We start from the raw sequence: 11,728 nt of genomic DNA, 5'->3' as shown, positions 1-11,728 counted from the left end.
TTATTAGGCCTACATTTATTACATTTATTAAAACTAAATAAACTACAAACTAGGCTTAATAGACAAAAATAATGAATAAATAAAATAAAATAATAAATAAATAAATAAAAAAACAGGGGTTTGCGCTTGACCACTTGTCTACTTAAAGGGATAGTTCACCCCAAATAAAAATTCTGTCATCATTTACTCGCCCTCAAGTTGTTCCAAACCTGTATGAGTTTCTGTCTTCAGACTTTTTGTTTAACAGAAGAAAGAAACATACAGGTTTGGATGGAACAACTTGAGGGCGAGTAAATGATGACAGAATTTTCATTTGGGGTGAACTATCCCTTTAAATGACTTATTTCAGGAATGTGCTTCAAGTGGGCATGAGGACTGCAAGGATGCGTCTCGATCAGCTCACTATTTCAGTAGGCAGGGCACTGATCAGGGAGTCGGCCATTTTAAGGGCTGTCTGAATTGCTAAATCCAGTACCAATCCCTTTTTTAATTCTTTTACTGTCTATGGTACCAATGCACTGAAACTGCTCCGTAAAAAGTCCCACAATGCACTGCGTTGCGAACGCAGTTACTCGGGGAAACGCAAAAGTTTTGCGAGAGAACTCAAAATATATTTTTCTTCCTCCCATCTCATGTTTTTTTTCATCACCATATCCTTTTAGTGGCTTCATACAAAAAAACAAAACAAACAAACAAAAAAAAAACAAAAAAATTAATATCTAATTCTCAACATTAACAAAAACTATAATACTAAAACCAATGAGGAGGGTGAATTTACAGTACGTGGCTTATATGCAAAATATACAAAAGTTTGAAGCTTTCTGACATTATTCACAAGAGAGAGAATTCGCATTTGATTAAAATGAATGAGTGGGCTAAATCCAGTTTTGAGTGTTTTCAGTTCCAGATTCTTTAAACATTATGTACAAGACAAGAAACAATACAAAATTAAAATAAACAAATAAATGTTTAATTAAAAATAAAACCTGAGTCAAACATTACAGTACAACTGAATGACTCTTATGATATAACTGTTTCTCTGACATTATTTAGGTGTTGAAAGTGGAGAGGATTGATACATGATTAATATCAGCCAGCAGGGGTCATGTGACCACAGCTCAGGGGTAAGGAGGAGTGTTGGGCCATTTCTAAAACACCATCCTCAGCTGAAGGCTGAAGGCATTGCCCCTCGTGACCCCAGCGAACCCTGTTTCATAAGAACAGCAAAATGCCATTGCATCTGAGCAGTTCATTCTCAAATGACACAATCAGTGGCTGAGCTTATTGCACAGAAACAGCCGTTTCAAACTGTTGGCTTTTTACCCAATGTTGTAGTGCTCCGATGACATCATAGTTGTTTGTAGACTCAGATCTGTTATGAATATTTAAAGAACACTTAAATATAATTTTACAACCATTTAAAAGTATCTGAATGAATGAATACAGCAATGTTTGTGGGTGCCACTGCTGTCACTGATAGGCTTTTGTCATTGCTTCATCCAGTGTGTTGTCATATTTCCCTGACCGGGGATGGGGCTCTCTAAACCTCTTCTGATTGGTTGTTTCAGATAGGGAAGGTTTTGTGAGGTCAGACTCAGTGTCCATGTGTGTGGCTGAAACAGAGAGTTTTCACGCTCTCAAGGATGTTTTGTGCATGTAGAAATAGGTCAGCCAATAATGGTCAAAGTTCATGGTATCTGGAAAACTTGTTGTTCTGTCTGATTTGTAAGGCACTAAGCTACATATAAAAACCTTCAAAATCCCATTTTAGTAAACGTATGGAGGCCCATTTCTGCCACATAAGAAAATAAATCACATTATGACATAAAAAGTCAAAATGATGAGATGAAAAGAAGAAATTATCACATAAAAGTACTTGTTATGAGAAGCTATGTTGAAATTCGGACTTAAAAGAGTCAGAATTATGACAAATATTATAATTATAGCATAGAATATTTCAACTTTGTAATCTAACTATGTCATAATTATGACTTAGTATGCCACTATTATGTATATTTTCATGCAATGAGAATGATCTGATGCCATATGTATATGCTTATTTGCTTGCATACTGACACCCATTTTATACAGTATATTCATGTTTGTGTTGCATAATGCATGTTCAGAAATCCTGTTAGGAGCCCCATTATATTCCTCCTGTAATCCTCATCCATGTTCTCAGTATTTTCCAGCAGCAGTGAAGCCTCCTGTAACACCAGAGCAGATGTCTGAGATCAAGCTTTCTGCTCTAATTGTGATCTGCTCTGAGGATAAACCGACAGCTGAGTCTCAACAAGCCATCGAGCACGTAACCCTATATATACACTGTATATATATAAATTAATATAAAACCATAAGGTTTGAAATCCACATATATGATTTTTAAGATAAATTTTTGATCATTGTGCATTTAAATTCTTAAACTTTTAAATCTCCCCATCTTTGATTACGTCTTTATAGTCTAGAAAATGCTTAAAATCAAGTACTAATGATTATATTATACACACTTAAAAAATGATTATATTATACACACTTAAGAAAATATATAAAATTAAATATAAATATATATTTTCATTATATATAGCCTATAGAATAATAATATTACAATATAATAGTATATATATACAGTATATATATATATCCTAATTATTTATTATTTCAATCTATAATAATAATTTATTATATATAAAATAATAATAAAGTTGATAAAACATTAAATTATATTTTTTTCTTGTCTCAACCCAACATACCATTGGTTCCACCGTCAGCTGCTGGTGGGTGGAGAGTTTACACTAGCAAGTCTATTTGGCAGCTTGCAATGCAACCAATGGATCTGGTCTGCAGTGTGTACTAAACAGTGCACAACGTCCACACCAGCAAAAATATTTTTTTGTGTGTGTGTGTTTTTACTTTCCATAGTGGATTTATTCATCTGACAGGTGAGCAATGCATGTGTTGTTTTGGAACTGTCTGGAAAACTTTTAACTCTCTATCTCAAAACCTACTTTAGCTGCCTAGAGTAACAGAAACCGTTCTAAGGTTCGTTTGAGTGTAAATTGACCGCAAACGACCACTTTTAACCCACTTTGAACGTTTCACACTTGTTATTTTGAATCCAAATTGCGGGAATCCGAATTGTAGCCTACCGTGTAAAATCAAATGCCGGACCGCTGCGAGCTGTTTATTAACAGACAACCGATCATAAACCCCTCAGTATCGCATTAAATATCAATGCGTGTTTAGTAGTTTCAGCGTCTGAAGAAAAAGTTATGTTATAGAGTGGCGGCTTTTATTTTTTAAGAGGCTACATTTTGTGTGTGTGTGTGTGTGTGTGTGTAATATGCTCTATATTTAATAGCGTGCTCGTGGCATGTTGTACCTGTTCGATTGATATTAATATGCAACTATGTGTGATGTCGGCCAGAGGGAACTCCTCGAAAGACCCACAGAAGTATGAAATACTCGTCAGACACGTTGCAATCTTGCAGCTCTGTTTGTTTTTCGGCTCATTCAATCATATCTGCAGTTCTGAAGTTGGCCACACACAGCTGTGTTCATCCACATGCTCGGTCAGCAAACAGCCATATTTGAGCACCGTTTGCTCTGTTTATGAACATATCTCAACAGCAGTTAACAAACAGAGGACTTCTGCTCTTTTACTTAGTTTTATATAGGTGAGCGACACTCCACTCATGTTACTGACCTATCACTTCACACGCTGATATTTTTTTTTTAGTTGTCTTGTTTGTTTTTTAGGCATGTTATCTAATGCATGTGCATCTGTTTTACAATGTTGTTTTGCACGTTATTATATTATTTAGTTTAATATCAATTTCGTCGTGCTTGCATTGCACAAATGCGTCGATCAGCCTAAAACAAGCTTTTGCATTACGTTCTGCAAAGACAAGTTGGTCATTGTTGCATTATTTTCAGGCGACACGTTTGTTGACCAGTGAGTAGGCTTAAATAAGAAACTGAACTGTCTGTAAAACTCCATTAGTGTAGATAAGCTGACTCACATGATTCTCACAGTGAAGAATGTTAAGAAATATACAGAGGAAATTATACATTTAAATTAGATATTTAAATACATGGATAATAAAGATTAAAATTACTTAGTGCTTGGCTTAAGTTAGTTTTTTATTTTAATTGGTAACACTTTACAAAAAGTGTTAAATTTAGTTAATGCATGAACTAAAACTAACTGAGCAATCCATTTGTTACAGTATTTTTTTAATCTCTGTTAACGTTAATTAATAAAAATACAACTGTTCATTGTTAGTTTGTCACCTCGGGTCCATTAAATAATGTTGAATAAATAAAGATGAATAAATGTTTTAGAATGATTTTTCATTGTTAGTTAATGTCAACTTATGTAGTTAATGAATGCAACCTTATGTAAATAGTTACCATATTATTATTTTTAAAAAGCCAACAATATATCAAAAATCCAGGTGTATTTCATTTTGAAGTAAACTTTTTTTAATGGGTAGACTATTTATCTTATGTAGAAAACTCAAAAAAGTAATTGTAACAAATAAAAGTGGGCCCAGTACTGAGCCTTGAGGGACTCCTTTTCTATCAACATTATATAATAAGAGTGCGTGTTTATGGTCTTGTGTTGTCGCAGGGGCCATGGCCTTCTTGGGAACGGTGGCGCGGAGGGTGACGGCATGCCGTCAGCACCTCTCGCCCCTCTGCCGTGCCACCACCCGCTGCTATAGCTCTCAGTCTACACACACCACAGAGAAGAGCGTCCCCTATGAGAAGACCCTCAAGCAGGAGCATGGCATCGGTGGGCCCACCAAACCACTGCCAAAGTCTGCAGATGTTGTGGTGATAGGAGGAGGAAGCCTGGGTTGCCAGACCCTCTATCACCTGTGTAAAATGGGCATGACCAATGTGGTTTTGCTGGAGAGGGACAGATTGACTGCAGGCACCACCTGGCACACGGCGGGTATTGCACTGTGTTTACTTTGTGATTAGAGACTTGGTTTCTTTTTCAGTTTTTAACTTTCATTGAACAATGTGTAAGGTAAAACTGAATCTAGGTAGCAAATCTGATTTAATATCCCACTTGTACAGTTTAGTAAGTGTTTAGTCCATGAATAGGCTTACATAACTGGTTGTATAATAGTTAAAGCCTACTCCATGGGCGTAGTAGTCCGTCAAATACAAATGAGCTCCAGCTTGTCTTTTGAATATTGTTTCTTTGTTTGAATCAGACACTACATCTTTTTATGTTTTCACAGGTCTTTTGTGGCAGTTAAGACCAAGTGATACTGAGGTGGAGCTTTTGGCTCACACTCGCAACGTGATCAGCTCAGAGCTGGAGGAGGAGACAGGACTCGAGACGGGCTGGATCCAAAATGGAGGCCTTTTCATCGCTTCCAACAAGCAGCGACTGGACGAGTACAAGCGCCTCATGTCGGTATGGCACAAATGCTAAACCACACATCTTGGCAAGATAGAAATGGAACTGCTGCACAGTCGAATTACAAAGACAAAAGAAATATCCAGCCTCGCCTAGAAATTCAGCGTTTGCAACAAAAAAAAAGTTTATTTCTATAAAAATTACTCAAAGATTCATTCATATGTAAATTGTCCACTGGAATCCAATGTGCCAATTTTTTTTTTTAATAATGAATGCAGTGATTGACTAATCAGAATCAAGAATTTCAAAGAGGCATGTGTTGATAATGAATGAAATGTGAAACATAATCTAATAAGTGGATACTCACGCATTTTGCTTTTCAGTTGGGTAAAGCGTACGGCATTGAGTCATACGTCCTGTCACCAGCTGAGACCAAAGACCTGTATCCTCTGATGAATGTGAAAGATCTTTATGGCACACTCTATGTGCCTAAAGACGGCACCATGGACCCAGCTGGCACCTGCACCACCCTCTCCAGAGCAGCCACTGCACGGGGTGCCACTGTACGCCTCCTCACCCTAAACTCTCTTCAACTGATGATTGACTTCTTTAGTTACGATTTAATGCATGAACCATATTGAAACATGATTATTATTGATTTCAGGTGATCGAGAACTGTCCAGTGACGGGTGTCCAGGTTAAGGTTGATGATTTTGGTGTGAAGAGAGTGAAAGCTGTAGAAACTGCTCACGGGACCATCCGAACTCCATGTGTGGTGAATTGTGCAGGTCAGAAAGATGCAGACTTCACCAGCAGGGGGCAGTCTGTGATAGTGAAATAGCATTTAACCATGTATTGCTGTAAAAGCAAACTTTTTGACCTCACCTCTTAGTCTTTTAAATATTTAAAACACACACATACATGCATAAGACACATATATATATATATATACATACACTTATTTATTGATTATTTTACTAATTTCTATGGTCTTTTTTTAATGTATATCATAATCATGTTTCATCAACTGTCTGTTTTCATGCCAATACAGCATAATCCTGTCACATATGTTTTTTAGGTGTCTGGGCCACTAAGCTGGGTAAAATGGCAGGCGTCAATGTTCCATTGGTAGCCATGCATCATGCTTATGTTGTCACAGAAAGAATCGAGGGAATTCAGGTAATCTATTAAATGCCGCACATTGTCCATTTCAGCATAGTATTACACATCACAAACCAACAATCATAATAAATCATGTCTTTGCTCTTAGTTGTAGCCTAAAGTATCTGTGATGGACATAATGTGCATAAAATGCCCCACTACCTCATTGGGGTCTTGAGTAATCACACCTTTGTCCTAGGCTACGTAAACTGCAAACACTAGGATCTTTGCAGAAGATGGCACCATGACTTCAGATGAATCAACACATTTAACCATGTGCACATGGTCCTTAACATTCCACGCACTAAAAAAACAGCAGGAAAACTCAAAATCACACCATTAAGGGGAGAGATGCACATAATACAAAAACATTGAGGCATTTTGCATGATTTTTTCTTACAGTGATGCATGCTGGGAAACAGAGTCCAGCATTTTAACAGCCGGTTAATGTGCAGCAATTGCGTTGAGCCGAAGTAATTAGCATTCTTTTCTGTGCAAACATCTTGTTTTAAAGTTTTTAATCAAGTTAATCCAAATTTAGTTGTAGAATTCTTAGACAAAATGGGCCTTTCTATTAAAACGGGTAAAACGGCAGTGTCTATTTAAAATTTTAATGACAGTTTTTTGTTTTGTTTTTTTGCTCAAAATAATCAAAGAAGCTTGTGTGGCATTAAAAAATAAATAAATACATAATTAAATTAATTAAGATTATTGTTTATTGTGCCTTATTAAAAAATCCTGCTATTTGCCTGCTGCAATTAATGTTCTATACCTGTGAAAAGTAGATCAGGGCTCAACAAAGAGGATGGGCTGATGACCAGTTTGACAGAGTTGCAGGCCACATGTGCTGCATTGATACTACAATTTACATCTTGTGAATATGTTTTTGTGCCTTTATGGTGTCTATTGAATGCTGTTATTGAATGTGCTAATTATGTTACCAAGGAAACCAATGAAATGTACTCATTTAAATGTGTTATTAAGGAAACCAAGGATAATGTGACAGCGTCAGTTAGAGTGGTGTGAAAATTATAAACGGATCAGTAATGCTTCACACTAGATTACTGTTTCCCTGCAGTTTATAGCTGTCACAGTTGCATTTATATGTATTTCCATGTAATATTAACAAATATTATAAAAAATGTGTTAATAGTATTTGATATTTACATTTAATAAAAAAAATAATGATGTAAATAATAATATAATTAAATAACTACATAATAATGAAATGAAAGGTTCAGCCATGAAACTCTTCGTGTTCTGATTGGTTCGTTCAACGTAATGTTCTCAGCCAATCAATTTCACATATTCATTACCGTTTCCCTTTGTAACCATGGCATCCAAACAAATACACTAACTCTGCGCGCCATGTGGATTCTTATTCTACCCCTCCGCCTCCCCAGCACCACCTGCCTAGATCTGCTACAGGGTCTCTCTCTCTCTCTCTCTCTCTCTCTCTCTCTCTCTCTCTCTCTCTCTCTCTCTCTCTCTCTCTCTCTCTCTCTCTCTCTCTCTCTCTCTCTCTCTCTCTCTCTCTCTCTCTCTCTCTCTCTCTCTCTCTCTCTCTCTCTCTCTAGCAGCATCAGCACATCTCCAATAAATTGATGTTCCGAACATAAAATTCTACACTCATTTTAGGTGGTGTTTAGTCAACTAGGTGAAAATACACATAACTGTAAATAAATGAGTTGTACTATTTCAAAACGGAAGTGCGTCACGGACCTCTGTGCTAGTAGTCCATTGGGGCGTCGTGCTCTCTTCTGTGGCAAATCACAACAGCAGCCATGGCATAAGCACTTAGCTCAGAGCCTTCCTCTGGATTATGCAACACTCTGTGTGTGTGTGTGTGTGTGTGTGTGTGTGTGTGTGTGTGTGTAGGAGAGAGAGAGCGCTTGTAGCTTGATGCATGGTTGATGACAGCTATGTTACTCCTCACAGAATGGCCAATGTGTCATCACTGAATCTCAAGTAATGAGATGTTTGTCATCCACATGATGTGATAGTGAAATTGATAGATATTTTGCTTCTGAATGCAATGTGAAACTGTGCCCTCAAACCAACATTAACTTTGGAAGCTTGTTTCTGCCACGGAATAATAGGTAATTGTGACCTTTTATCTCGCAATGCTGACTTTGTTCTCGCAATTGCGAGTTTATAACAATTTTGATTATTATTATTTATTTATTTTTTACAATGTTTCACGTTAACATTAAAAAATGTATTGCTACATTTGTTACAATATTTATTAATCTTTGTTAATGATAGTTAATAAAAATACACTTGTTCATGTTAGTTCACAGTGCATTAACTAATGTTAACAGATACAACTTGATTTTAATAATTAAATGTATTAGTAAATGTTGAAATTAGCATTTACTAAGGTTAATACATGCTGTAGAAGTGCAGTTCATTATTAGTTCATGTTAACTAATGTAGTTAATTAATAAAACCTTATAGCTATGTTTCCATCCAAAGTTGTGAATATACTCGCACAAAATATCGCATAAAACATTTGCGAATAAAGTACCATTTCCATCCAGTGAGTCGAAGAGAACAAAATCATCATTACATGACGCTTAATATTCCGTGTCGGAGATAAGCTTCCATAAATTACACAGGAGAGTGGAAGTATCACTGTACACACTGATCATATCATCATCTGATGTTGGTTATAGTTTCACCATATTTGCTCCTACAAAATGCTTTGTCATGCATGAATATAATGAGCTTTCTGATATGTCTTTTTCCACTAGAATATGCCCAACGTCAGGGACCATGATGCATCTGTCTACCTCCGTCTCCAAGGTGACGCTCTTTCTGTGGGAGGCTACGAACAGAACCCCATATTCTGGGATGATGTAAGTTTCCAAAAGAGAAAAAATATTACGGAGTCTGATATATAAAAGGTGCTATTCTTTCCATATTTTTGCTATAGTTGTTTATGTTGTATATTTGCTGTGTTTGGTTTCCATATATCCATACATCAGGAAGTTCCCATTTACCATTTGATTTGCTGTGCATTCAAGTGATTTGGTACAAATAAAATGGGTGCATGAAGTGATTTCATATTTTTTCCTCTTCCCACTTTTTAGAGCTATTGCGCAAAATGAGGGGCAAAAAGTGCATTAGGTTTGTAATTGATGTTTTATCAAATTATTTATCTTTCTCATTGGGGATTGACAATGTATCATATTGGTTATCGGCCGAAAATTTATGTTTTAGTTTTTTATCACTATTGGTTGATATTGTGCATGCTAATTTCTGCCTATTTTTACATTTAGATCGACCGTTAGATGATAGAAAAGTTAGTTAATCTTTATAAACATTTCAAAAACATTTCACTGATATTTTATTATACTATTATAGCGTTTATTCATATTTTGAATTAGCTTTCATTTTATTTTATTTAGTTATATATTTTAGTTTGTTTTAGTCATTTTGTTATTTTGTTTTTATATTTCTATTTAGCTTTAATTTATATGTTTTAGTAATTTTATTAATTCAAATAAAATTTTATTTCAGTTAGTTGCCAAAGCCACATTTCTACTTTTTGGTTAATTTTAAGTTTCAGGTAAATTTGTGTTTCAGTGAAAGATGCACACACACACACAGTTTGGTCTAGGGCTGCACGATAGAACAACATTAAAGGGATAGTTCACTTTGAAATAAAATTTTGGTATGTTTTAGCTTACCTCAAGGGCATCCAAGATGTAGGTGTCTTTTTTTCCGCAGTAGTTTCAATTTTGATATTTTTAGGTCAAACCGTTCTTGTCTGTCAGTCGTATAATGCAGGTCTATGGTCACTGTCTCAAAGAGCATGCACAGAGTCCAAATTAAAACAATTCCCCATCATCCAAATTAAACAATTCCCCATCGTAAGTACACATTGATGGCCTAAGACACAAAACGAGCGGGTTGTGTGAGAAAACGAACAGTATTTATATAGTTTTTACCTCTTATTCACAGCCACGTCCAAGTGATCTGAGGGCGCGCGCGCATCCTGGTGTGTGACGTTTACGCAGACTGGTGCATAGATATATACACTAGATGTCGCCTTAAAGACATTCGTTCCAATGAACTGCCGTAGACAAGGCGACATCTGGTGTATATATCTATGTGACCATAGACCTGCATTATACGACTGACAGACAAGAACGGTTTGACCTAAAAATATCAAAATTGAAACTACTGTGGAAAAAAAGACACCTACATCTTGGATGCCCTTGAGGTAAGCTAAAACATACCAACATTTAATTTCAAAGTGAACTATCCATTTAAATAGAAAACACGATATTGCTTTGTGCGGTTTTTCGAATGGCAAAGGCCACGATTTAATTCTATAAATATGCGCTTTGTGTTTTGAAGCACGCGTGCAACTTGTAACAGTGAGGGTCTCGGAGAGACTCGTTTCATTATTAAGTGGCTCGGTGTGCATTATTAATGAGAAGAAACTCGTTCGCTCCAATCACGGCGCTGTTTTCTGCATGAGATTGCATTACACCGGAGAATTCAAGTGTCACGAGAGGCTGTTTCAGGTGTTCATTCATCTGCGATGAGTTAAATACGAACCGCGATGAGTTAAATACGAAGTTTAACAACACTCACAGCATGTATTACTGTTCATATGCATGGATCATCATACAGTTCATCAGTCCACAGCATGGATTACAGTTCCGGACCAGAGTGAGCGTGGTTTACGTTTTATGGACATATTTCATTTACTCTTTATCGTCTGTAAATAAAGAAATGAAAACGTAAATATTATTATCGAAATTTTACAGTTGTACTTTAAAATAACATTATTAGTTTTATTAAATACTCGATTTCTGTCATAAGATTTAGCTTACAGTAACGGCAATAGTTTTCTGGTGGGTCTTGAGATTCTAGATTCTAGAGATGAGATTATACTTGTCTAGGTGGGTCCTGGAATGGAAAGGTTTGGGAACCCCTGGTCTGGAGGGACGGCAGAAAGGGTTTTGCATAGAGAAGGTTAGAGTATACTGTACTACATCTACCTTAAATCTCAGTGTAGACATCTCATATTAGCCTACTGTATATACCAGTGTTTAAGGACAATATTATAGTTTTTGTTAATGTTTTGAAGTCTATTATATTTTTTGATTTTCTGTTAAAGTTTTAGTAATTTTGTTAATTTTAGTTGGGAAAAAAAATTCTATATACTTTATAGTTAAA

At 36.0% G+C, this 11,728-nt stretch overlaps 1 protein-coding gene across 2 annotated transcripts in view; it reads left to right on the top strand.

Moving 5' to 3' along the window:
• Window positions 1-2,773: 2,773 nt before the first annotated feature.
• sardh (sarcosine dehydrogenase) overlaps window positions 2,774-11,728 on the top strand; it is a 57,985-nt gene continuing 49,030 nt past the window's right edge. Inside the window, exons 1-7 of one of the 2 annotated variants that reach the window (XM_081355214.1) lie at window positions 2,774-2,939; window positions 4,631-4,957; window positions 5,253-5,431; window positions 5,758-5,937; window positions 6,039-6,162; window positions 6,453-6,553; window positions 9,289-9,393. In XM_081355214.1, coding sequence (XP_081211340.1) covers window positions 4,636-4,957; window positions 5,253-5,431; window positions 5,758-5,937; window positions 6,039-6,162; window positions 6,453-6,553; window positions 9,289-9,393 — 1,011 coding nt within the window. In that variant the 5' untranslated portion in view covers window positions 2,774-2,939; window positions 4,631-4,635. Of the gene's footprint in view, window positions 2,940-3,540; window positions 3,675-4,630; window positions 4,958-5,252; window positions 5,432-5,757; window positions 5,938-6,038; window positions 6,163-6,452; window positions 6,554-9,288; window positions 9,394-11,728 lie in introns of those variants that run through there. The other variant, XM_081355215.1, reaches the window with a different exon arrangement.

This window comes from Scardinius erythrophthalmus (genome assembly GCF_964197995.2).
Source record: "Scardinius erythrophthalmus genome assembly, chromosome: 23".
Classification (NCBI taxonomy): domain Eukaryota; kingdom Metazoa; phylum Chordata; class Actinopteri; order Cypriniformes; family Leuciscidae; genus Scardinius; species Scardinius erythrophthalmus.
This window is presented reverse-complemented; position numbering and strand designations above follow the sequence as displayed.